The sequence below is a fragment of the Dermacentor andersoni genome, chromosome 3, assembly GCF_023375885.2.
Source record: "Dermacentor andersoni chromosome 3, qqDerAnde1_hic_scaffold, whole genome shotgun sequence".
Lineage (NCBI taxonomy): Eukaryota > Metazoa > Arthropoda > Arachnida > Ixodida > Ixodidae > Dermacentor > Dermacentor andersoni.
This window is the reverse complement of record NC_092816.1, coordinates 34,981,558-35,008,618: the sequence shown is the minus strand read 5'-3', so window position 1 is coordinate 35,008,618 and position 27,061 is coordinate 34,981,558. Positions and strand designations below refer to the sequence as shown.

General features: G+C 42.7%; 1 protein-coding gene across 3 annotated transcripts; it reads right to left on the bottom strand.

The window, feature by feature from the left end:
* Positions 1-462: 462 nt before the first annotated feature.
* On the bottom strand, positions 463-26,987 carry Pex5 (peroxisomal biogenesis factor 5). Of its 3 annotated transcripts, none has more exons than XM_050167613.3 (16): positions 26,816-26,987; positions 26,372-26,622; positions 26,198-26,239; positions 25,732-25,749; positions 25,320-25,443; positions 23,634-23,838; positions 21,374-21,470; positions 20,084-20,197; positions 16,378-16,502; positions 13,591-13,651; positions 13,338-13,481; positions 12,665-12,735; positions 10,165-10,362; positions 7,076-7,241; positions 4,154-4,311; positions 463-987 (listed from the first exon to the last, which is right to left on the bottom strand). In XM_050167613.3, exons 2-16 carry the CDS (start codon positions 26,465-26,467, stop codon positions 777-779), a joined length of 1,830 nt encoding a protein of 609 aa, XP_050023570.2. In that variant the 5' UTR covers positions 26,468-26,622; positions 26,816-26,987; the 3' UTR covers positions 463-776. The 3 variants fall into 3 exon arrangements, with proteins under 3 accessions (XP_050023570.2, XP_050023562.2, XP_050023575.2); XM_050167605.3 differs by having other exon boundaries at positions 20,084-20,206; positions 26,816-26,986; XM_050167618.3 differs by lacking the exon at positions 20,084-20,197 and having other exon boundaries at positions 26,816-26,986.
* Positions 26,988-27,061: the final 74 nt, after the last annotated feature.

The window sequence follows — 27,061 nt, the reverse complement described above, 5'->3', positions numbered from 1 at the left end:
AATATACACATTCTATAGACAAGAAGTTATAAAAAGGTAAATACATTGTTACATCAAGAATTTCATTATAGTATACAGGTTTGACTGTTGCCAAATAAAGCAGCAGTGTGCTTGGTCATTTTTCATGCCTCTTCTGTTAGTTCAACCCATCGGATGTCAATGAATTCGGCCAGTCCTTCAAGGTCAAAAGAGAAGTTGACTGTACCCTTTTGTTTTCGAAGCCTGCAGCTGCATTTTCCCTCAATGATGATCACAGAAAGAAAAGGAGCCGCAATAATAATCAATAGAGAATGCCACAGTGCGATTCATTGCTGCAATGGGCACCCACGCAGGCCAGGCACATACCATACAAGTGGTCACACATGGGTGTAAGTATATCTCCGCAGCACTTGTGGCTTTACGCTATGCTAAAACAAAAAAATTCACAGCTATGATTGCGTCATGCGTTCCAAATTCCCAATGTAATCATCAGAACCATTTTTATTATCCAGATCAGTCAAAAGTCGCGATTGCATTGTATCACTACCTTGTTAGATTCGTGTACGTATGGGCCATGTCATTATGACCGATTCCATTCCAAGCTTTGAAGATGTGGAGAACTTGCCGAGTCCCGGAACCGCACAGTGGAAAGAATGCAATCGTGACAACATCGGAAGCTAAACCAACAGCTGGAATTTGTTATGCTTGATTGGTCACGAAGATGATTTCGAGTTCAGGCACGACTCCAGAAGTTCACTGTGGTAACAGCACTCGCACAGCACTTCGTCAGGGCGCAGTCAAGAGTCCACACCGAACTCTCTGTTGAGGTATGGCAAGTCTCTTCTGTCGGCCACCTTGTAGAGGTCGGGCCGATTGAGAAGGGTGAGCACCATGCGCAGGGTTGACCAGATGTTCTCCGAGACTGCGCTGTTCACAGACTGCATACCTGCTGGGCCCCTTCCGGCAGACTGCATGTTTAGTGCTGTCAAGAAGTGTTCTGCAGCTTCCCTGCAAAACACAAGCACACAATCTAGTAATTAAGGGCTCAAAGTAAGTTTCTGCCAAAATTCGCACACTGGTAAAAATACAGTATAGTCAAAGCCACTTATAACGATACCAGCTTTAATAATATATCGGTTATAACAATGAAAAGCTGCTGCACCGTCAACTTTTGTATGTTTTCTATGGGAAAATAACTCACTACAATGTCCCCATGCCGCATTATCAGTTATAGCGATGAAGTCTGGCTGCTGGGTGTCCGTGCCGAAAGGAAATGGAATGCGAAATCCTTGAAAAGCAAAATGCGAGCAGCTGTATGATCGCCTGCCACCCCAACCGCCGCCGCGTGCTTCTCTCCATGAGAGATGCGCACCGGCCTCGCACGTATCTTTCCCGTCACCCTTCCACCCCTCCAAACATGAATGGGCTGCGCCCATAGCTCTGCGCCGCACCACCCTCCAAAACATGAATGGACCGCGCCAACTGTGCTGACAGAGTGCTCGCTCGGCCCGCTCAGCCCTCGCAGTTGGGTTTATTCTCTGGCTCTCATTCTGCGCATTTCTGCTAACAGATTAAGTCCCTCGTGCTTGTCTTGGTTCGTCGCGTCTAAGTCGTTCCTCCTGGCCATGTTGTTTCGCAGCTTTGTTTGGCTTGCTGCCAAACCGAAAGATTGCTCATCTGCCCGCTGATCATCGGCAATGCACGACGTTGCCAGTGAAAAGGCGCACTGCTATAAATTTGGGAACGAAGTGCTTCTAACCGATGAGGCGATCGTCTGGAACATGCTCGCATCAGATAGTGGCAGCCACGACGGCAGCGCTGACACTGTAGGGCAGGCTGCCTCAACATTGTCCCCGCGGGAGGTCCTGTAGATGATTCAGTCTCTTGTGGGCTTGTTTTCACGAGGGACCTTCCACTTCACTACGTGGAGCACCTGTACGCCTTGTAGAAGGATGTCGGCAAGCTTCGCGTAAAGCAAGCAAGGCTGACGGACATGCGGTTCTCTCGTGCAAGCCAGTGGGAAGTACATGGCGAGATGCTTGTGGCGATCTCACTTCAACGTTTCTTCTGTGTTTCTCAAGCTGAGATGTTGTCGAGGCAACGTTCCTGCATTTTTTAATAAAGGCGCCTTTTGGGGCCACCAAAGCAATGCCTCGGCGGAGCTCGTATGTCACTTGCCACCCGTGACCCTTTTTCGCAGTTGTTATAGCAGTGCCATTTTTGAACGCCAACAGCTGCGGCTTGTTAACAACACGCGATCGGAGCGCACAGGAAGCAGAGTTAAACAGTTACACGGGTCAGCAAAATCAGAAAACGGATGGAGGAAGGTGGTGGGGAGAACTGACATCCCCGCCATTATAGTTCTTTTGGAACAGCTGTGCCATCCCCTATTTTGATTATTTTTTTTTCGTGCAACCCAGTTATAACAATTATCGGTTATAACAACGAAATTTTCGTGGCACTTGAATATCATTATAAGTGGGTTCGACTGTATAAATAAAGCGAAGAAAGCGATAGGAACATGAACTTCTAACAAAACACAGCTTGACTTAGCTATGGAGCATCGACTGCATTTTTTCCATGAGTGGGTTTCATTTAGCCCTGACAGATTGCCAAAGGGCAAAACATGAGAACCGCGATCCCTAGTATACCGTATTTACTCGAATCTAGGCCCCCTAAAGCCGACCCCCTAAAGTCCGAAGCCAACAAAAATATATGTATATATTACCTCGAATGGAGGCCGAACAAAAAAAAGCGAGGACAGCGTTGACAAAATGCAAACAGCATTCATTGAATATGAACGTGCAGAGCTCATTCAACATAGTTGTCGCTGCTAGACTCGTCGCTGTGTTCCTTGTCACTGTCACCTTCAAACAGTGCGCCTGCTTTGGTACCGTCAAGCACATTAGATATGCTGCACTTTTTAAAGGTACGCACGATCAGAGTACCTGGGATGTCATCCCACGCTGCAGCTACCCAGCCCGCCAGCTGTGATAGCGATGCACGTTTGACGCAGCCCGTTGCCCTAGCTTTCGCTTGGAGCACATCTGTTGTCACTGGAAGGGCAGCTGCTCTCTGCGTCCGAACAAAGTCGGCCAAAACTGTCTCCACTTCGTGGTGACGGCCTTTCTTCGGTCCACTAAATGCCATCCTCATTGCGGCACACGCAAAAAGCTGCTGTCGTCGTCCCCTCCAACGACGGACGTTTTTCTCGTTGACGCCGAAGTCCCGCCCGGCTTGAAGGTTCGAAGATGCCTCTGCGGCTATCACAACTTTTCGCTTGAAAGCAGCACTGTAGTGGCATCTCCTGCTTGGTGCCATTGCGATAACAGCACGCCGCACACCGATACGGCCGACACGACACAGGTCAAAATGACGACCTCGCTTGTGTACGGTTGGCTACTGGCACGGCTAGTAGCGGTTGCGATACTGACTTTTCTAGATGGCGCTAGCTATGCACCATATTTAGCAGTTTCAATGAAAAACTGGTGCGTTTTTTAAAATCCTCAAATCTAAGCCAACCCTAGAGTTTGAAATACGATTATTTGAAAAAAACTATCGGCCTAGATTAAAAAAAATACGGTACTTATTTAGCGATGTGTTTGGATGCGAACTAATAGTGAAAAAATGACAGGAACAAATAAGAGCATCAATAACATTCTTTTCCTGTGTTTGTGTCCTAAACACCACTAAAAGCATGAATCAACTAGCCCAGCAACAAGCAGTGATCACTGGTACAGTTTTTTGGGCTCAGTGAAGTAATTTACAATACAATATATAGCTGTATCTAACCCACCTGCAATACTTTGCTGGCTGGTGTGCCCCCATATCACAGTTGCATCCCCTTTTCATATGAATTTTCTGCTTTTGACGAGTTTCTTCTACAACAACCAGTGCAATAAAATCTGCAAGAATGTGTCTCTATCTTATTCTTGTTAACAATTCGGCAGCCTACATTTTTACAATGTAAACAGGCAGAACTTGTAAAAAGATCTTTGTTCATCAATATGTTCACTATTTCACACTTTTCACTCGGCCTGGAGTGGTATTTGCTCCGAATGCAAAGAGGCGGCGGCAAGCAAGCATTTCACATGCTGCAAGACACCAAATGATGACACCGCAGTCACATAATACCTGGCTGTGCGATGCAGCACAATATTGAGCAGGCATGTACCTGTATGATCCTAAGTTGATACAGCTGATGCCGAGGTTGAATCTAGATCGAATAAAACCAGGCGAAAGCTGCAGTGCCTGGCGGTAAGCGTCAACAGCCTCCTCAGACCTGCTGCCATTGGCAAGAGTGGCACCAAGCTTGTTCCACAACAGGCTGTCCTGCAAGCACAAATCAACAAGGTTAAGCTAGCAGTTTGAGAATTGCTTCGTTTAGTTCACTAGGCACCCTCGGTTTGCTAGTGTTGCGTTGTAAGGATGGTGAAGTGTTTCCAAAAGTGTTAAAATATCCAACCCCTTTTTGGGTGGACTTGTGCCCGAAAAGACGCGCAGCACACCTAAATTCATAAATCAAGATCATCCATTATTTATACATATATTACTGTACATTCCAGAGTAATTGGTGGTGTTCGCTTACATATAAGAGTGTACAACGCTATTTGCACTATGAACGTAATGTAATACCACAATATTCGTTCACTATAGGATCGGCAACAACATTTAAAAAATTTACGATACAGTAGAGACATTTTGCACTTAGCAATAACAAGATAACAGTGATGCTAATCTGCTCAAAACCAGTCACTGCCATAAACCAAATAATGTACATGTGACACTATCATAACAAATTGATGACTACATCTCGCATTCATGAAAACATAATTACTTGAAGTCTTATGGAGAAGCTATAGCTCAGGGCCAAATCTGGATTCAAGCGCAGAAATGCTCTCATAGGAAACTACTGAACTAGCTAAAAAATAGCTTGTTGTGCATGAGGAAGAAAATTAAATTATACATTATGGCAAATCGGTTTTGCAGAAGCCTAAAGGTGGAGGAAGAGTCATGAAAGGGAAAATTGTCATCTACCTGATTGTCAGACCCCCTGACTCATGCTAAATATAAGAATACACAGTTAAACCTCAATATAACGAACTTCAATATAATGAAATTCTCGATATAACAAAGTATTTAACTTTTCATAACTTCTTGTCTATAGAACAGTATTTAGAACCTCAATATAACGAAGTGTGTTTGTATGCGATCTCAGTATAACAAAATTTTACTGCCGCCGTAAAGGAATGCCGAGACAATAAATGGAAACTTCTGCGAACGCAAATGATCAAATGGTAAAATGATTCAACTACAAATGGCTGCTTGCAAACGCTCCTCACAAATCGCGCCACACGACAAAGTGACCACCACAGTAGAGCCACATCATGTTCCGTATAAAGTCCAAGTGCAATAAGATACTATCGGGCCTCGCGCACTGTGCGCTTTAGGTGCGAGTGAAAGTGTGCGAGGGTGAGACAAGAAAGATTGTGGCTTGATGAGCGCCACCTTCCCACACGAGCGAAGTCAAAGAGGGAAAGGGACGCGAGCTTGCGGTAATGTTATTAAGCGCGTGCGAGGAGGTGGGGTGCAAGTCGGCATGCGTCTCAATTTCTGGAGCATCTCCGCTGTGGCTGATCATGGCTGTAAGTGCGGCTGATCGCAAACACAGCCACACACCCTGCTTTAGAAGTAATCTGCTGCGTGCACAAAGAGTGGGCGTGCCGAGAGGGCATGGCACTTTGTCAGTTGTCTCCCATGAATTTAGTATTGGAGGTTGCATAATCCTTCGGTACGGTGACCCATTGGAGTGAGAGGCAGACGAAGCATTCGCTCCCCGCTACCAGCTCTTTTCCTGATAATGTCGTCCCAGTGCGGGCGATGCTATCAGCCGAGAGGGCGGAGTGCACGCGAAAGCGTGGCTGGCTTCGCTTAATTCGTAATGCCAATGTAAGGATATCGTCGACGTGTGTGGCATGAAACCGTACTATTCACCGCCGACTCCTTAATTTATCAAAACGAACTGTTTTCTCATTCAAATTTGCTTTTTTTCGATTGCCCGATAATTTGGAAAATTCTGCAGCCCCATTCCGTTTAAGAAACATTGATGATTATTTCCTTAAAATGTCGAATTTCAATACAACGAAATTTCGATACAACGAAGCAAATTGCCGATTTTACCGACTTCATTATATCGAGGTTTAACTGTACAAGAAAGTCAAAGCCGTTGAAAATGAAGCACTATTTTAAGAGGGCTCGGCACTTTAGAGATACCTATAAGCCAACATTATATGTACAAGTTTTACAGCGTGACATATTGCTTGTTTATCGCAGAACAGAGCTGTGCTGACTGCCACTTACTTTTGTTGGTCAACACTCGGTGCTATGTAAACCGGTTTACGATCATTGTCATCAGCCTATTTTATGCCCATTACAGGACAAAGGCCTCTCCCAGCAACCTCTAATTACCAGTGTCTTACTCTAGCCGATTTCAATTTATGCCTGTAAGTTTCCTAATTTCATCAAACCACCCAATTCTCTGCTGCTTTATATACACTCACAAATATATCCAGCAAAACACTGATGGACTCAGCAAAAAGCGTGAAATCATGGTGGGCTATGCAAAGAAAGCCTCACTTTAATAATTGTGACCCAGTGACACAATGAGACATCTTATGCACTGTCTGGAACTACCCAGACTGAAATACACCAGCATTCTTGAACTGCAAAGTTCAGTCATAACTACGAATGACTGGATTCCGCAAAAAGGGACCTTGTCCACCAAGAGCCTTCTACTATGACAGGCTGTTCTCTACCATCAATGAGCAATGCATTCGATTAGGTCGACGCTGTCCACCGAAAATTTCAGGGGTCTTGCCTTTTCTTTCGTCAACTAAACATTTTGTCATCCCTCTCTCACTAAAGAGAATATACAGACAGGTAACAACATACGTCGTTTACTCAATATATTCTAAGCGCACGTGATTAACACAGCAGATGCAAACATTGTGCTTTCCCGAGAAGAGGGCTGAAGCGCACAAGCATGAAATAAAGCATGCCCATAGCATCCCCATGACATGCTTGGAGAACTACTTGCATTTGGCCGCACAGTAAGTGCTGCTCGGAAGCAGTCGGCTGCTTTGTCGTACTCGCCAACCAGGTTGAACAGCACACCCAAGGCACACTGGACATCTGGGTCAGGGTCATTGGGGGACATCCTGGCTGCCTCAATGAACAGATCTCGTGTCTTGCTATGCTGTTCACTGCAACACCAACAAAATATATATATGCAAAGAAAAGTGACAAACAACAGTGGCTCTACAAGGGAGACCTTAGCCTAGAGTTGCACTTGTGTTCGTTGAGGTGCACCTTCCTGTTTTTTTTTTTTTTTTTTTTAAATGCCAGCTTAGTGATGCCATAACTTGGAGTCACACATAAGGCTCCACTTCCCAGCGGTTGGTCACGACTTACGGGGCATGGTTACAATCATGTCAAGTGCAGGATGAAGGCCTCTCCCAGCAATCTCCAATTACCCGTCTTCCACCAGCTGACCCCCATCTCATGCCTGCAAATTTCCTAATTTCATTGCACCACCTAACTATCTGTCGTCCTCGACTGTGCTTTACTTCTCTTGGCACCTACTCTCAAACTCTATTAGACCACTGGTTCGTTGTTCATCATGCGGAAAAAAAGAAGAGGGCATGGAGCAGTGGTAGCACCCGGCTAAAGTTGTCCATCCTCCAACAACAACATGCTTAAAAATGACTGGGAATGTAATGCTACTGCAGTGGACCAGCGGCTCCCATACATTGTGGTGTAACTGGGCAGCCATTATAGAAATACAGGAGGCTATGGTTGTGTTTACAAGTCAACTCTCCTAGTCAAAACATTGGCTTCTGTCTGAGGTTTCCCTCGTTTAGTCATTGTTAGTCACCATTGACCGGTGTCACTACTGCCACCGGTCAGCATCGACACCAGTCAGCAGACGATAAAGCTTGTCACTGGAAGGTGACAAAGACATCTGTAGTGCGACCTAGGACAGAAAGCCAAATACCTCAGGGAACAGCGCAATGCAAACGTTAGCATTCATTTGTCTGGAATAAAGGCCATTCAGAATTCCATAAGATGTGCATATTTCTGCCAGCAGCCTGCTGTCAACATGGAGTGATGGCCACATCGCCCTAACAGTCAGTGCGCTGAGCTATCCCAAGCAGACTGGCAGAGTGCAGACAGCGGTCTTTGAGACCGCTTCATTGCACTACTTGATCTTGAAGGTCATAATGTCAGTGCAGTGATATTGTTCATCACCAGATGGCACCACCTTCTTATGCTTCATAAGATTTCATTTTAGTCCTGCCATAGCCGATGGCTAGTCATGAGTTATATAAAGAAATCCAGTCAATAGCTACATATTGTGTTTATTCTCACATCACAGAAAACACAGAAACTGGCGCAAATATTTCTGCAAGTTGACAGGCACATGGTATCTTAAGCAAAACTTCGAGTTGCCTGTGGTGTTACAGGAATTATATTTGACTCAAGTGTTAACAAGAGCATTGCCTGACAACTGAACTGGGGTGAGATTACGCCAGCACCTTGCTTTCCAAACATTTGCCTACTCTCTCGTAATTCACCGGGCAACACGCTTTCATCTGCAAATGTCAGCGAGGCAGGAGCATGGCACCTTGCGAATCACGAGAGGGCAAGTGAACGTTCGAAAAGCGGGATGCTTCGCAATCTCGTCCGTGGTTTATTTACCATATTCGATGAGTGTTGCAAGGCTTGTTTAATTTTCTCAAGACTAAACTTGGCATTTTCCTCGTTTCAAACGCAAGTTTCACAGCTATTGAGACACACAAGAAGCAAGTGAGTAATGTGGCGAATCGAGCGTGTTGGTACATATTTGAACAAGTGGCAGCACAACCAAAGACACGGACGGAGACATGATGACAACAACAAGCACTCGTCATTATAGTCCTGTCCGTGTCTTTTTTTGCACTGCCGCCTTTTCAAGTAAGTGAGCCATGATCACTGCAGGATAGACAGCAACGGACATTATAAAACCCAACAAAAAAATAATCTTGTCTGCATTCTCAAAATAATTTCTTTGCCTTTGTGTTTCTTAGATGAAACATGTGAATGATTAATCAATTTCTCAAATACCCTTTCACTGCACCCGCGGTCAGTCTCATCCAAGTTACGAATTTAGAAATGTAAGAACAGAGCATACACTTGTTAGTGACGGCGTGTCACCTGATATTGCTGGCTACGAAGGCTCCAACAAGCTTTCTTCTTTCACTTTTGTTTTCGCACAACCTACACGTAATGAACTTTGGTTTAACTTCACAGGTGTTTCATTTAGGCATATCAAATTAGAGTGCATATCAATTAAATCTTGCCCACTGCTGTACTGCTTCAGCAAACTTTAGTGGCCAAGTCCAGCATCCTTCCTGTCTGTCCGCTTTCATCCACAAAGCTTTTTAACACTGGAAATAATGGTTCATTACTCATGGTGCATTCGACTGGTCATGTTTAAGTGCTCCAGAGTGCTCTGACGGTGCACGTTACACTCAGCTGATCAAAACCGAGCGCACTGAGCACATTTGACCAATTCTTTCAGAGTGCTGTACTACAGCTCAAGAGATCTCAACTTTGACCCGGAAGCGCAGCCAAGATTTGGCACAGTTCTGGCGATGTGGCGGCTGCAGCGGCAAGTCTGCGCTGTTAGCCTGTCGATGCTTGTTTATAACAAAGGAAGCGCTGACGTGTTTCTACCTCTGGCCTCCGGTATGTGGTGTTCAAATCCACATCTCAGCAACATCTTTTTATGAGCGACAAAAGCTGATCTCAAAGACCATGCTTTTGCTAACTGTAAGCACTGGAATTGATTGCGGAGCCAGACACATGTGATAGAAGCCGTATTTTGGACATCACCTATTGCTATGGCAAGCAGCTTGGCTGTGCTTGGGCATGCAGTCTATGGCTCCAATCTACAGTGGGCTCAGCTTCGTTGCAATCAGAGTCGAAGCACGGTAAGAAATGGCTGAATGTACCACCAGTAAACCAACTAGCCCACCTTTCTTCAAATAAACTTTGGCACCTGCTACAGTTTGTTGCAAATGAGTTTTATGGCTGTAAAGCTCTGTTTACATTTCACTCCAATACACTGAGCAAGTGGCTACATACGTGGTCATTATGGTAAACGCAGGGTGAGACGCCTTCCGATACGTTATGTTGGTTGACGACCGCAGAGCCTCGTATCGGGGATTGCACTTGAGCCATTCCAGCAGGGATTCACATGCCTGCATCTGCAGGGCCTCATTGGTGTAGCTCACAGCTAAGGCCATGTGAGCAGTCAGGTTCTGTGGGCTCAGCTGCAGGCATCTGCAGAGGGAATCAAGCACTGCTGAAGCGATGAAGGCTAGTGAGACTGATATTAGAAAGGCAGCAGCCAGAGAGACAAACTCTAGAGTCAGTGACAACCTCAGACTGCAGAGGCAAGTACAGCCACCATGTTATATTTCACAGAGATGTGACCACAAAATAAATGCTGACAAGTTTTCTTTTAGGAGTGACCTCTACAGATATCTTTTTTTCTTATATCATTTGCCTATCTACGGGAGAATAAATGATCTTTTGCCTGACTTCTTATTACTACTGAAAGTAATAATGGTTTTTGCTGCTCTATGGTTTGTGATTGCTGTTGAGTATTCACAGCATGTAGCCCCTGCTGTAATGCCAGAAAGGTGAAGCAGGTACCGTATAGTGCGGAATATAGGTCGAGGTTTTTTCCAAAAAATGTTACTGAAAGGTCACCCCTCGACTTATATACCGGCCCTTGGCACAACATGAATAGTCGTCTGGCAACATGTAGGAGCGCAGACCTTTCGGCATCCGCATCGTTATCGCCCCCTTGGTGTCCGACGCCGAAAGAGGCTTTCCTGCAAGATGTTGTCGTTCGCGTTAATGAAAAGGGCTATATGGACGAGGCCCTCATGCTCAATTGGATTAAGACCGTCTATAATCGGCAACCCGGCGCACTCCTGCGGTGTCCGAGCATGCTCGTCTTGGATGCCTTTCGCGGGCACTTGACCGCAGGTGTGAAGCATGCACTCCGCGACGGGAGGACGGAACTCGCCGTCATTCCGGGAGGCATGACCTCAACACTTCAGCCACTGGATGTCGTGCTCAACAAGCCCTTTAAAGACCGTGTCCGTGAACAATATAATCAGTGGATGGCCGGCGCCAACCCGACGACCCCAACCGGCCGGCTGCGCAGGCCGCCTCTCGCCACTGTGGCCACATGGGTGTCGCAGGCTTGGCGCTCGCTGCCCGACAATATGGCGATGCAGGCATTCAAGAAGTGTTGCATTAGCAACTCCTGGGACGGCACCGAGGATGACATGTTGTGGGACACAGCCAGCGAAAAGCAGTCGTCTTCGGACGAGAGTTCAGACAGCTCAGACGAATGAGCAGGTGACGAGTCTGGCGGCACCACTAAATAAAACAAAGTTTTGTGCCTTATAATTTTTATTTATTTATTTTATTTATTTATAGAATACTGTCAATCCCCCATGGGGATTTTTACAGGGGTGAGCAACAAGTCACGTCAATTAACACTACTAAAGCATTCAATAAATGAGTACATAATGATTGGAGACTATTCAAGAATAGCAGTAGTACATTCATACATAATGATACACACAACAAAACCAATGTACATCAACCAGCAGGAAAAATTTGCCTCAATATAAAAATTTGCCTCAATATAAAAAAATTTGCCTCAATATAAGGGGGTCGACCTATATTCCGCCTCGACCTATATTCCGCATTATACGGTAGCTAATAAATAAATAAGTAGACGCAGTCTAACCCCATCATAACTAGTATGTCTCGCCCAACATGAACACCCCGCCTATATTAAATATATGCTATAAGCGTACACGCCGATTTCGGCAAAAAACAAAACAAAATTGGGATCATGCCTATTCGAAGAAATGAGAGCTTTTGATGGGCCAGCAAGGGTCCCCTGTTAGCTTTGATGGCCCATTGTTGGCTTGCCATTCTGGTATGCATCCGTGTGGTCTGTTTAATCACACAGGATCGGTGCATTCAGCTTAATGGCTATGAGACAGCCAAGCCAAGTGGCTGGACCAAATAAGCATACATGTCCATAATGTGCAATTTCAATTTACTCTTGCTGAGTATGTGGCATTTTCACTACCAGAATACATACAAGCTGCAAGTGAACAGATATCCACTTGTGTAAACGATATTGTTTGGATTTTCGAATTCAAAAGCATCAAACACAACCCTTGGCTTCACCCTTCAGTGGACTTGAAGAAGGCTCGATCAACTGAATCTCATTTCAATCTTAAATGGACGTTTCAGCCCCAACACAGAAGCCTTTTTTACAATCTGATGGGTTGGTCATATGCCTTGCGAACATTGATGAAGTCAAAAGTTTAGTGAAATCTCATCTGTGGAAATAATCAGAAAAAATCATTAATATAGTGAAAAAATCTCTCATGTATAGGTCGAAACGGCAAGTTAAATCATTTCTTCATCTTGGTCTGCGTCTGTATTGTTAGTTTGCTTTCCTTTTTGAAGAAGGCATGTGATTGTGATAATTGCAATCACAATGAATAAAGCCTCGTAACCAGCATACAGAGTAAAATAAGCTTACTTTCTCAGGGCTGCAATAGCTGCTGTGTCCTGCTCATTTTCAGCTTGCGTTGTCCCCAAGTATTGCCATGCCTGCACCAACAAAGAGCCACAAGAAAGGCGAAGGTGTCAGTAAACTTATACAATGATCCCTCGTCAAGTGTCACATTGTAGAAAGACTACGCGATTGCAGCAAATGAGTGGCTTGCCATCACCACAATTACGTTAAATTGCTACATTTATCAAACAAAAATACTTTTAAAGTAAGCTTTCTTTTTAAACTAAACTAAAATTTCTATGTTGCCCAGAACTTGCCCACAACTTTCCAAAGTATTCTACCCTGTGCGTCATCGTAATGGCACAACTAACGGTAACCATCCACTACGGCACCCAAAGTGGAAAAACCTACTTTATTATTTTATATTTACATAAAATAGATGCCAAGTTTAAAAAAGTTCTGTAAAAGCTCCAGTTACAAATACTAGCACATTTTAAAGCAATTGTAGTACCTATATTTCGTCCATTTTGGGTGCCCAAACAGGTGCAGTTTATTCTTCAATTCAGTCAAGATAGGGCCAGGTGAAAGCATTTCTGCATTTCATGAGCATATGAATTGGGAAGACCAAACTTGAAGCTTTCGCTAGCTCGAATGGCACTCGCACATACTTCAAGCCAAGCAGTGCAAATTTATTTACCTCAACGTGCTGTGGGTTTTTCTGGACAGCTGCTTCAAAGAGCAGAACTGCACTGGGAATGTCGTTTTCTTGAAGCTTCTTAAGGCCTTCTTCAAAGGGATTCTCAACGTTTTCCAATGGATTCACGTCAGCGAACTTGTACTCCTAATTTAGAAAACATCAAAACATAATGGCTCCATTAGAATGAGAGATTCCTCAAAGCTGCAAGGCTGGGTATCAAATAGAAGCAGTTCAGTACTGATTGTAAACTTACACGATATGGCTCGGGAAGACTTTCGTACTCCGAGAGCCATGGATGAGAATTAGGCACCTCCCTGTAGGAGTTACAGTAAATAAAAATGTTTAGGAATTACAAAAAGACATGGCCATAAATATCATGCTTCAAATTAAAGAAATAAGCATATAAAAGTGACTAGAAAGATACCAGGTGGGTCAGGAAATATTTTAAGCGATTATGAAACACAGCACAGCATACATCATTCCTCATTGCAGATGTCAAACTCTATGTCATTATCACTAAAGAACTGATTATGCATCTGAATTCAATCGTTTTATTGGCACATTTAAAAGTGCATGTTGCAAAAGCAAAACTGAAGCCAGCCTGTACATAAGGAATGTACGTATTCTAGAAATCCTGTGCCTTGCAACGATGTCAAGAAACACGGACTTGGCTCAAAACTGCTATTCCAGTTAACAATTTTCCACATTGTATCAGAGTTGTTTGGCTGCATGCAGAAGGCATCTTACATGGTGTACGATTTAAGCACAGCAACCCAGCACAATCAATGTTATAATGAAGGACGCATTGGACACAAAAATGCCTTCATCGCATCCCGTATGCGTTATAAGTGTACAGCCTAAAATATTCACGCTATCGTATATATGTGAAAGAAATGCCATTGACAGGCCAGTTTCGATGGCCAATTTGCAGCCTGCCATATCGATGCATGGCGTGTGAGCAATGCTAAATTACAAATGAAGCCTTTGGACAAACTTTAACACACAAGCATGTAATTGGAATGATTACGCAAGATAGGTATGTTGCCTTACTGAGTGCGAGCCAGTCAAGCCAAGCCACTGCCCAAGAAACCACCCACCTCCAGAATGTGCCATTTGAAGATGATCTTGTTGCACATTTCACATTTTCTGCAGCTGTACTACCATATTTACTGGACTATAGTCCACACATGGTGTATAGTATCCAGGGGCCAATCTCGGCCTAACGTGAAAAGTCTTCTTTAGATAGTTTGCAACAGCTTCGAAGTCTGCAAAGACAGACTTACTAAAAATAGTTTCTTTAGTTTGTCTGCAACCAGTATACAGTAGGTAAGCATATGTTTTATTTTCAACCAGTAAAAGTTTGGGTCCTTTATTAGACTGCACGTGGGAGTCTATTTCAAAACCTGTAGAAATCACTCTCGTCGGGCCTAACAGAACAAAACAGGCCAAGCATGTTGAATTTGGCAAATGGTGTTACGATCCTAACTGTCCTTGTGTCTTGCGCATATATGAAACTCCGTATAAATGCGTCGTGCATTTTGTAACTATGTTTTGCGCATGTGCTCACAAATCCAAATGCTGAAAAGCAGCCACATGAAGTATATGACGAGCTGCCAGTATGAGCTAGAAATACTGCTAAAGTACCGCAATGGTTATTGCAGCGCTGGTTTTGCAATGTGATTTAAGGCAGGCAAAAATTTCAGGAGCAGTCTGGCCTCGTTTTCTTCAAGCACACTTCAGGTCTTGAAAAATATTACGTATGGCCTGCACCCATCGATAGCTCATACCCCGTGAAATTTCAACTTTTAAACTAGGGTAGTCCACGGACTATAGACCGGAAAATACAGTAAATATTTTGAGCTGCATGAGAACAAAAATCTTTCGTGTAACCGATACTGTCTAAGATCTGTATTTTCAATCTTGTGATAGCAGTAGAATAATCACTGAAATAAAGCTTGGCCCACAAGATTTTAGATTTTCTTATATGTATATGGTACTGCTTCGAATCCATGTTGATTTTATTGAGGCTCAGCTATAATCTATAAATGTTAACCCACATACAGAAAGAAATATGGCTATGATGGTTGTATTTTCTGGGTTCATGATTAGACAGTTTTAGTTTAATGTTAGCGTAATAGTGGGGTTAAGGGAAATAGCGTTACCGTTTCACAAACAAACTTTTGCAGAAAAGCGTAGTTTAAGTGTGCGATGCTATTCCATTACACTTTGAATTTCACATACATAGTGCGCCTAAGTGATTATATCTATTCGCCAAGCTTTGTGTGTGCATCCAAAAAGTGTGAAAAACAGCGCAATGGAAAGCCAGGAGTGCCTTGTATTGTACCTTCTACGTCTGCTGATCAGCAGAGAAATCAGTACAAGCAGTAAATGCTGTCAACCACAGCCTCTGAAATCTTCCTATCTCAGAGGCCATATGCCGTTGCGCCTATCTCCCGACTTTACCGATAGGTGCCTCTGTCATCTCGAAAGTTTCTCTCATTAGGCCTCGATGCGTTTGAAACAAGAAGCGATGTCATAATACTCCGTCGTCAAAGCGGCTTGAGACTAAGCAAAAGCCATGTACACAGTCACCTGCTACGGACGAAGTGACTACTACAAAAGCAATGCCAAATTCAGTTGGAAGCAGGCGGCTGGGACTGCCGTCATGTCTTACGTAAACAACATAAACCACGCAAAGACGGCAATGTTAAATCTGAGAAAGAGCGTGCGTACGCTAAATGATATGAGTTGTTTAGCATTCTGCGCATGTGCATTTCAAACCAGCTATTCCACTAAGCCGGCTATTGCGCTAAGCTAAAGCTGTCTATTATTGTACAAATAGACTACACCGTCTCAACATGTTTTCTTTTTCCTTTTTTTTATGCACACCGCTTCCCAAGCTTCCTGCAGCCCTCGTCTCGGATATAGTACAATAACAATATTTTGCAACAACAAGTTTCGTCTGTACGACAAGCAGTACCCTCATGCTTTCACAATGTTACAAAGAAAAAAAGGGAACACTAGACTGGCAATTTCCAACCTCGTCACTTGGTCCCACTCTTTCTGCAAGTTTTCCCAGAAGTCGGTGTCGTTTCCCTTTTCTTTGTCCTCTGCTGCAAATGCTTTCGCCCACTCAGTTGCCATTGCTTCAGGGGAAGTAGGGTCCTAGCAAAAAAATAATTGCACTTGTAATGCACTAGATACCATAGACAATTCAAAGGCACAAAATTGTTTTCATTTCTTAAATCTTGGCAACACCTTCAAAAGGAAAACAATATGACAATTCTGCGTAATTCGCTTTACGCTCAACTGTACAGCTCCCGATGCTTACGTCTAAATATCAGTGTGCTAGGGTAAAAGAAATCGATGTTTAGGGAAAAATAATGGGTTTCAGGCAATGTGCTTCCCAACTGCAAAAGTATTAGAGCACAGAACATGCAGAAGAAGATGAATATATTTTGTCATGATGATGCATCCTCCAGAGAAAAAAGTTTGGTGTCCTCGTGTAACCATTACACGGCACCTCTGAATTCAGTTCAGTGGCAAATACACCGAAAAATTCTATGCTCTGAAAATTTTAGCAGTCGGCTGTACATTTTTCAAGCTTTTACATACAATAGCTGCATATTGTGCTAAATTTTTTCTGTTTAAGCTTATAAACTACAGTGAAATATTGCTTTCTTTGCATCGCAGCACGCAGCATCTGAGCTCCGAAAAGTGCGCTGGGGGCCATACAGGCCAGAGCAATGTGAAAGAGAAAGCCTGAGGCCGTATCTTATAACATTTCATTTTCCTCCCTTATTACCATCCACCATGCTTAATGGCAGATCCTGGTGATGACAGCCACACTGCTTCATTCGAGCCAATCGTGAAAAGTGAATATATGAAAAATGAAATGGATTGTTTGAAAATAGAACCCGTAATTAGCATTCCAGTGCATCAAATGTCCTCGCTTTCTGCTTTGACACTTTCTTTAATGCAAGGACAACTTAGCATGCACAAGCAGGAGATGTTGTGAATTGTACATCTCCAATAATGATTTCCTTTAATATTTAAACCCCCTGTACAGCTTACTTTGGGGGTTATTGGTATCAACCTATACAGTTGACATTCTGGATGTTGACAGAGGAACTTAATTTGGACAAATCTCAAGGTACCTTGAGAAGCTGTTTGCTTAAATGAAAGTTTATTTTAGTGAAACGTCAGCACCTGGGTTTGATACCAATGTGGGGATGTTGCAATGGTTCATTTGTAACAGAATGCACAAATAGGCTACTTGGTTTACTTGCATCTTGAAACTGTAAGAGCGCGCAAAAACGAGAACGAAGAGAGAACACAGGTCGAGACGCTTACCCACAATTCAAAAATTTTATTGAAAGGAAACAATCATATGCATGCAAAAAACACCTTCGAAAGCTTGAACATGATCTTTTAGATGCATTTGCAACCTCCTACTCCGTTTTTTGCTTGCACATATTTGTTTCCTTTCAATAAAATTTTTCAGTTGTAAGTAAGCGCCTCGTTCTGTTTTTTCTCTTTGTTCTTGTCCTTGTGCACTTTCAGTTTCAGAACAGGTCATTCCACAGTGCTCAATCAAGTGATTTTTGAACAAATATAACTTGCATTTGGTTGTGGCACACGGTACAAAAACAGCTCTTTTTCTCTTCAAACCCTTGCATACTGAACAAGATAAGCAGGGTGTCAATAAGCATGTTTATTTGTCTAAGCATTCCTTCTTTTTGGCACTGTGATATTTTCATTACCCAAGTGAATGAAATGCAAATTATTCACTTTGGTTGCATACTAAATCTTTAAAAAAGCATCATGCGGCCAAAGAGAAACTAAAGCAATGTGAAACCTGAACATAGTGGAGCATACCTCCTTTAGTTGTCACTATTTCAACTCACAGCAAATGATGGATTAATAGCAAGCTTTAGCTCGAGGCCAATCTCTATTTGCCTTTCCATATATGTGTGAAATGCAAGAATGTTCTCGTTAAAAACACCCACTGGACCAATTTGAATGAAATTTGTTGCATTTGAAAGAAAATGTTATGTACTAGCGACTGTCAAGCGCAGATATTTTACTTGGTACCCTTAATGTTTTTACAATAAACTGTTGAAAACCGCCAAACTGCAAGAAGTTCGAAGTACCAAGTTTACCATGCCATAACTCCACACCGAATGCACATATGTATTGCACGTCTGTGAAAGGCACCTATTAGAGCATCCCAAACAAACACAAAACAAAAAAAACGTATGGCATAATAATTTACAATTTATGTAACATTGCTTACAAGAATTTTGTAAAAGTCCTATACACAAAGTATTGGTACATTTCGTAGCAATGAACAGTAAATGAATCTTTTTGTCTACATGAGAAACAGTTTAGAAACTGAGGTATATATGTCTTTAGGGCCCAAATACAGAACCGTGAACTTGGTGCTTCTTTTTTTCTCTTCTTGTCTTCATACAACTCCATATTGATAGTTTCAGCAAGACATTTGAAATTCCAAGTAAGCAATTTCCTTCCAGAAGTCATTAGAACATCACTTTCTTTCTTTTGAACACAACAAATTTAATTAACTCGGTTCAGTAGCTGCTAAGTGAAAGCACTTTTTCATTTTTCATGAACCAGAGTTTAAGCTTCCTCTAAAAAGACAAACCAACTCTGTTTAAACTGACGAAATATTTTTTCAGAATTTCATTTTCCTTAATTTCGCTGTAATACGTTGACATTGCCAAAATAAATGTCATAGTTTTATTTCTTTATTTTCTTGCGGAAACCCCTGAGCCAATGCGCCAGTGTGATGGCACAAATTTGAAGTAGTATTTTTTCGTATTTTGGCAGTTGTGCTTTAGCAAGAGTTCCTGGAATTTTATAAGTTAATGTTTGGCTCTTTTGTAATACAATATAGTCCATCTTTGCCAACAAAGATTTAGCTAGGCTCAAGCAGGTGCCATCAAAATGTGTGACGTCACAGCAAGTTGGTACAGGAACTTCCAGGGGAGCATCACCACCCGCATTTAGTTTCTGCACCTTCTTCGGCTTCCGAAGCCACTTGGCGTGGTAAGAGTGGATTTCTTGGTACTGCGGAAGTGCAATTAACTATTACAACTCAAGTTATTCCCTTTAGCTCTATTTAAGAGGAAGCTTCAGCTCGAGACCAACTCCAATTTCCTTATTTAGATAGGCGTGAAGTGCAGATAAGTTTTCTTTAAACAGCCCACTAAACCAATTTGAACAAAATCTATTGCAATTAAGAGGGAGGGTGAGCTGTATTGTACTGACTGTAGCAAGCAAAATTTTTATGCAGGGCCTAAACTTCTTTTTAACAAAAATTGCCAAAGAGCGGTAAATTCTGTAAAGAACAAAGCACAAGCTAATAAACAAGTCCTGTCAACTCTGTTCACCTCTGATGTCTCATTAGGCACAGTTTACAGACATGTGATATCATTCTCATTGCTGAGTTATATAGAGTTGCCAACTTGATGCTTTAGTTGCTGATGTTTTTTCTTGCAATTTTCAAAGACTTTTGGAAGAAAATTGATCTCCTAGATAAAAGGCCTGCTGCCTGTAGACAGTAGATTCTGACTTTCCCTTTTAAATGCAACAAACCACGTAAATTCAATGCAGTGGACATCGAGCAAAACAACTTCTCCGCTCCCATGCATTTAGATGGGAGCTCCGAAGACAAAGCTTCCTCTTAAGGTCCCAGTGCTTCAGCATGGCTCTGCGTCAATTACCTTCGGCCACGACTCCTGCTGCTGCAGCCGACCGTATTGTCGAGCAAAGTCTTCAGCCCAGCTCGCAGCCCGATCCCCTAAGTCTGCGTGGTCGTCTCTTAGCCTCTTCACAAACTGCATAAACTAGCGCGTGGAGCAAGCGCCAGGGACAGCTCCATATACATGACTGCAGAAAAGCTTAGCTCCTTATTTACTATTCCTTACTGAACCAAACTATTAATGGAGCCAGAAACCTTAGTCTTAAATAGTTAGAAAGTGGAAAGAGAGATAGAGTGCGGCTTCTATGAGGACAATGTCTTTGAGCCACCCCTGGGTTCAAATCAATGAAAAATTTGGTGTCTCTTAGAGCATGCTAATCTCATGCAGTAGTGTTTCTCAAAACTTTAGCGATCATGTACCCCGTGGCTGGCTTATAGGTCACTGACACACTTTCTTGCACTTAGGAGTGTCTACTCCTTTTTAAATACAAAGCATGCAGAGAAAACAGACATCACGTTAAAGCCACAATAACTACACTAAGTTTCACTCATAGCAAGCAACGCTACGAAGACTTGAAAAGATTGTTCTCACTGCTCACATAAATTCATGACCCAAAAACTATGCATCACGTGTCAAAGAATGATACTATAGGTACACCTCACGTAATTCAGCGTAACATTTATTTCACATTCTGTGTCGCAAAATGCAACATAGTTGTCATATGAAAGGCATTGCAAATGTGAACCTGTTTTCCATCTAACAAGTGGAGCAGTAGGGAGCGGCCACACAGCAACACTTGCGCTCATCACAAAAAAGCGTTATACTACATTGAATACTTCAAGCACAAGTGCGCACAAATAAATTACAATTTGACGTGACCTTACGTCAACAAGCTGTAGCTGTAAAATAAGAACTACAGCAGGTACTCCATACAAGGTGTGGAAGATCAAAAACAACTGCACTGCAAAGCACACAGAGTGAGACCTCTATGAACACTTCAATTGCATAGCTTCCACAGGACTGCCTGCTAACTATAAAACGAAGTATAAAAGGATACTATTTTACCATCTCCTAAGATTAGAGTATGTCCTCAGCATTCTTGACTATATAACGCAGAAGGCAGGGCAGAGTGCGCTGGCTTTAAACTAATGTTTTGTTGTTTATTCTTGCAGCATTTTCACATAAAATACCAAAAAGCAAAACAAGATAAGCATAAGCAAAATGATCCCATAATTGCATCAATAAAAGGAGAGAAATGTACCAAATAAGAAAGAAGGGTAACAAATAATAGGGAGAAAGAAAGTGCAGTACCTCTGTTTCCATCAATGCATCATCGTTGACACTCTTCAGGAGATCGTCAGCCACCTGAGCCATGCTTTGACTGCCTTCTGTTGCTGGACCTTGTGCACTGCACACATTTTGCGCCAATCAGTTGTGTCTCGCTGGGTGAGCAGTCTTAAAACCTCACAGAGCCTGCCACAATTCACAGAGGAACCACACCGATGACTGAAGAATCTTGTGCTACTTCTTGGAAAATGTTTAGAGTGTGTACCACTCATTTCCAGAGTACAGCCCAGTAGTACACATCCTCGGGCGACTCTTTGTACATTATAATATTAATGACCTTCAACCCTTTTCAAAGTTAAGTTGGAAGCGATTACATAAAATATTCGACTTGGATATTAATTCTAATGCACGTGGAACTATACAGAAGTGGTTTAAGCATATTGTTGCTGTTAGCTATAGTGAAAATTGACACCAATTAGCTTTAGACCACTGTGTTGTCACAGATGATATAAGGCCTAAAGGAAAAGTGTTTTTAATACCACAAATTGAGATGCAAATCCAGGATACAGCATCAACATGTCAACCCACCATTAGGGGTGTGCGAATAACGTTCAAAAATTTCAAATAATGTTGCAAACTGTTTATTTGGACCTCACGGGGACTGCGGAAATGTCCGAATAAAGAGGTGTCCGAAAAAGCAGATCAAGAAAAAAAAAGAGAAATCCTTTATTTCCATGCACTTATTCGGGCTCGGCAGTAGGCTTGAAGAAATTGTGAATGTGCCGTTGCATGCTGTTCCGTTTACGCGCAATCAGATAAACCTGAATCTCGGAGAGGGTCGTACGATCACGATAGGCAGCTGAAAGCACAGTCACTGCTTGTGCACGCTCCGCATGCGACGGCAGCGTAGCACATGGTGTGTCATCTTCCGACTGGAGTCATCGTCCGGCGGTGCAGCAGAAACCTGACGAATGTTCTCGCCGTCATCGAGTTCTGCGCATGTCAGTACAGCAATGTGAGCACCTGTGAAACTGTCAAATGAGATGGTGTCCGGAACTACTGCACAGGTCTCGGCAAGACACTTTCGGCGTCAGTAGGGTGCACATCGGAAGGCGACAAATCCTCGTGCCTCATGCGCAAGAGAAGGCAGAGAGTTTCTTCCCCGCCTTCCTCCCTCACACGCGCGATACTGAGCCACGATCGTAGGCTAACCCTCGCAAGTCAATTGTCAGCCTGTGTCGACACAGCAAAAGTATGTTTTATACACCCAACTTTGAAAAAATTGCCTCTAATTTCATTTGCTGTAGCCGATAGTCCGTTGTAGCGTGGTCCTTTAAGAGCGAACTTCGTTGCATCAGTAAAATAGGTAGAACAAACAAAGGTTGAAATATGGCCAGTTATATCCGAAAGTCTGCTGTACACGGGTCCATTGTAACGAGCGTAGGCTGTAAATATATAAGTGATTGGTAATATAAAATAGTAGAACTCGAGGAACCCTCCCTCTTCTCCTGTGTATCTCATCTACGTGTGTGTCTTTTCGTGCTACAAGTATGTTGCCTTACCAACTCACCTAACCATCGATCGTGCTGTTTATATATTAATTTGATACTAAAGTCAGTCTCTAAATGCCTGTATCACGATTTCACAACACAGGCCTAAATTTTCTGATGTTCTGCAGCAAAGAGATAGGTATGAAGACGATCACAAACATGTAAACAAGACTGTTGCATATTTTTTTCGGCTGCGCTCGTGTACAGTAGCTGCAGCAGTCACGGGAACAGAGAGAGCCAGTAGATCATGACATCATGAGGCATCCACCTCCTGGGTACCAATATCGAAACTGGTTCAAAGGTACAACTATTATAGTGGATTATTTCAGGCGCTCTGATGTTTGCCGCTATCTCTGCATGTCCGATAGTTTTGGGTCTCGACTTGCCCCCAGAAAATTGAGACGTTGAAAATCCCAAGTCTAGACTACTTTAAAGATTGAAAAGTATAATCCTGGTTATACAAGCATACTAAGTTGGGTGGATAGGTAGAGAAACATTCCAAGAAAAACGGTGCCAGTAACAGGACCAATGAAAGACAAAACAACACAGGCTCTGACCACCAACTACAGGTTTATTCATAAGAACGACTTGTATATGTACATGGTGGAAAGGCATTAAAAGATAACTAATGTCACATCTGTGTGACGACAAAGAAAAGAAAATAAAGAATGAAAGAAGGGCTGACCAGCAACGGTGGTCAAGTGCAGTTCTACTCAAACATTCCTACAACTCACCTCGCACGCTGTTCGCCTTCCAAAAGGTACTCTTCAGCCCACTTGATGGGGGCTTCCTGTGGCAGCATGGCCGCAGAAGTGCCTGCAAACTCCCGGGACCAAACGGCTGCGACTAGGCCGGGCTCTTCCTTCACCTCTGGCATGGAGGGAACAAATTCGTCGGCCCAAGCCTTGGAGACACCTGCATCAGCGATGCCCGGTCGCACTGGAACAAACAAGACAAAGAGTTTAAACATGTCTTCCGACACATTCCACTCATTTCTCGAGTAGCCTCATCCAAGCAGAAACGTTTTCGAACTTACATTTTCCACAAGTGCTCATGATAATACTCAATAAACTTTCATTTGGCAATTTCCTCATTCCTCTTACCTACAATATATGTACGGCAAAAGTTGCTATGCTCTTTGCCAATGTGTAATAGAGGCTCCAAATGTAAGCTGCAAGCTCAGAGCTTATCTTTCTTACGCAGAAATGGAAGAATGGAAGTAGATACAGATGTACAAATTCTTGTGGTTTCACGAAACAAATTCCTATGATTTTGCTCCTATAAATTTCCACAAGCAGCTTGGATAGTTGACGTAGTACCCTGTTAATTGCTTATTACAATGTGTAGTTATGCCTCTATGTTAAGAACTGTACTAGTTGGCTTCGACCAGAAGTACAGGCTCGCACTACAATTCTTTTCTACTTTATTTCAATTTTTTTTTTACTTACTGTGTCTGGTAAAAGCATGCAAGTCAGCTTTTTCCTGTTTGTTTGTGCACAGATCTGTTACTACCCACAGGCTAAAGATATAGACATTACTGTATGTATAATGAGTAAAGTAAAAAAAAACAATAAAGGCAATTATGAATCCTAAGCCACTTTAGGCTCTGCATATAAAATCGTATACCCTACCACACACACACAAAAAAAAAGCAAGCTGCCCATTGCTGACTGGCTTTAACTTCTTTTTGTGATGAGCTGTACACGCCAATATAATGGCTCAGAATCGCAAGTATAAGTAAAAATAACAATGTTTAAAACAAGTTCATGTTGTGTACATCTTTGGATACTTCTGATCAGATCTGTGCTGCAATATAGGTGAAATGTTTCATTTTGTTAGAAAAATTCATTCCGTACAATGCCTGGGTGGCTTGGTGTCATTGCCAGTTCGTAGTCATATTTTGATTCAGGTTCGATTCTTTCAATGTAATGACAGCAATAATTGACATTAGGCAAATTTATTAAAGGACTCAGTGTTTTTTGAATACTACACTGCACAATTGAAATGTCCAATCTTATTCCTGCACCTGGTATATTCCTAGTAATCGAGACAGAGGGTCCACATTTGTTGATGCACAAAGGCTCACTAAAAATTTTTAATCTTCAAGACGAATTAAATAGATACCTAAAGGGGCCATGCTGGCACCAATGGCATCATAAATGGTAAGCAGAGTGTTAGCCACATAGCCTAGGAGTCCTGGGCTTGATTCCTGGCTAAACCAGCAGTGAAGAACTTTTTCTGCTTTGTTACATTATGACAACTGACAATGGTATTGGCGTGGCTATACAAGGTCAGTGGAATTCAATACGCCAATGAGGCTCTACACTAAATACGTCACTTTGTGTAGCCTCGTTTTATGAAGGCATGCTGGTTGACGTCATCGACAAGCTTTTCGGGCTTGAAATCATAAACATGGTTACCTGACACTGGTGGCTGGTACATCTTCTCAATATCGTGCATTTCTCGGAGTAGGCCAGCCATGTGGAAAGTCTGTGGGGCCATCCTTTCTGGTCCATGCCTCTCGGCCAGAAATTCATCAACAAGCTGTTTTGGGCAAAAAGGTGTAGTCATAACAAAGGATCACTGTAGTCCTATTAGGTCTGATGTACATCTTAACCACAAACTGCAGCAGTGAACAAGCCTTTCAGTATTTTTTGTGTTCTAGAAGCTTTCGCAAACGGCTGAACATCTCTGCCATCCTCCTGTACACCAAGCACACTGAATGGCAAGTTAACAGTCACTATTCATTTCTGTCAGGCACATATCAAAGCATTAGCTTGCTATTTAAGCTAGCAACACAAATTTGCTTTCAAATATTTTTGTCATACTCACCCCTGCAGAAGTTCCGGCCTGAAAGTAAAATGGAAAGGCGCTGTTATTGGGGGTACCAATTCATTGCTAAATAGCACGTAGATAGGATTACATATTTCTGAACTTATGTATTGAGGCCTTGGTAAACAAGCAACGAGCTGTTCATGGATATTCAAAAAGTTACATCGGTATATCAAAAAGTCAAGCGTACGGACGATGATTGCATGAAACATACAATCTGTCACACAGTGAAATCATTGCACTAGCATTTACTCTAAAAGCAAGACAACTGGACAAAAGCAAACGGGGAAGACAACGCAAGGCCGTCAGCCCATCAAAAAAAAAAAAAACGTAAATGGTACATTTGTATACAATCTCGAGCTCAACAGAATGAACCACAGAAAGTCTGATTTTTTCAGATCCATTGGACGAGGAGAGTTCCATAAGGATGTCCTAAACACAATTATAAAACTAAGTTTGATCTTACTGCTCCGAGCTGTCCATGGTGTCTTTGCCTCAGAAGCCCTTCCTGTAAAAAAAAATATATGTTATAATAATAAATAAATAATAAAACCAAAAAGAAACGCACGGATGTGAGATTTACTGTAGATGATGCTAGCCAAGACTTTAAACAGAAAACTGGACTCGGGGGGAAACTTACTTGCTGTCGCGCTGCGTCCTGGATCGCATGACTTGAAAGTTTGACGAGAGGATTTGGCGCGCCGCACTCGGCTTCTACTAGGTTTCGGAGAGACATATTGCGTACAGTACACGAATGACTGAGGTACTGCTGGGCGAAATTGAGTTTCAATTTTGTAAGGTGCTAAAATATTAGCCTGTTGGTCGATGAGCCATGTCACGAGCACCACCTTTGTTCGAAAACGACGTCTTCATCTTCACTTATAAACCAAGCTGCGGAAGAAAGAAAAAAATAAGAAACAGATAAGTTCGTGAAGACAGAAAGCTTATCTGGCAGCAGCTAGAGTTGCTCAAATACATTAATCACTCAGTTACAAAGACCCGCATATGTAGAAGGAAATCGGCCAACAAAAGATCAGCAGCTGCGAGCGACGTTGTGCACAATCGTGATCAAACGACTACCAACCGTGTCGAGTCGGGTCAACGTGTCCGAATTTAGACGTTTATTTGTAAACAACGACGCTCTCCTTTTTGCTAGACTCGTGCGATCGAATCCAATAATTTTTTTATGGTGCATTTACTTCTTCAGCAAGCCTCAGCTGATTCGCTTCGCATGGTGGACTGCTTATAACCTCGAACCAGAGACTTGTGTCTTTATTTAAAATGATAGACTTATGTACAAACGTAACGTGCTTAAAACCTGTTGACTGTA

Bases quoted from the DNA above. Each gene is read 5' to 3' on its own strand.
- Pex5 (XM_050167605.3), bottom strand. From the start codon at position 26,467: ATGTCTCTCCGAAACCTAGTAGAAGCCGAGTGCGGCGCGCCAAATCCT. The intron at 16,503-20,083 runs GTAATTGACGCA...TTTTTTTGCTAG, and splicing joins AGCAGGAGTCGTGGCCGAAG to GACCCTACTTCCCCTGAAGC. The intron at 7,242-10,164 runs GTATGTAGCCAC...TTGGTGTTGCAG, and splicing joins GCGTTTACCATAATGACCAC to TGAACAGCATAGCAAGACAC.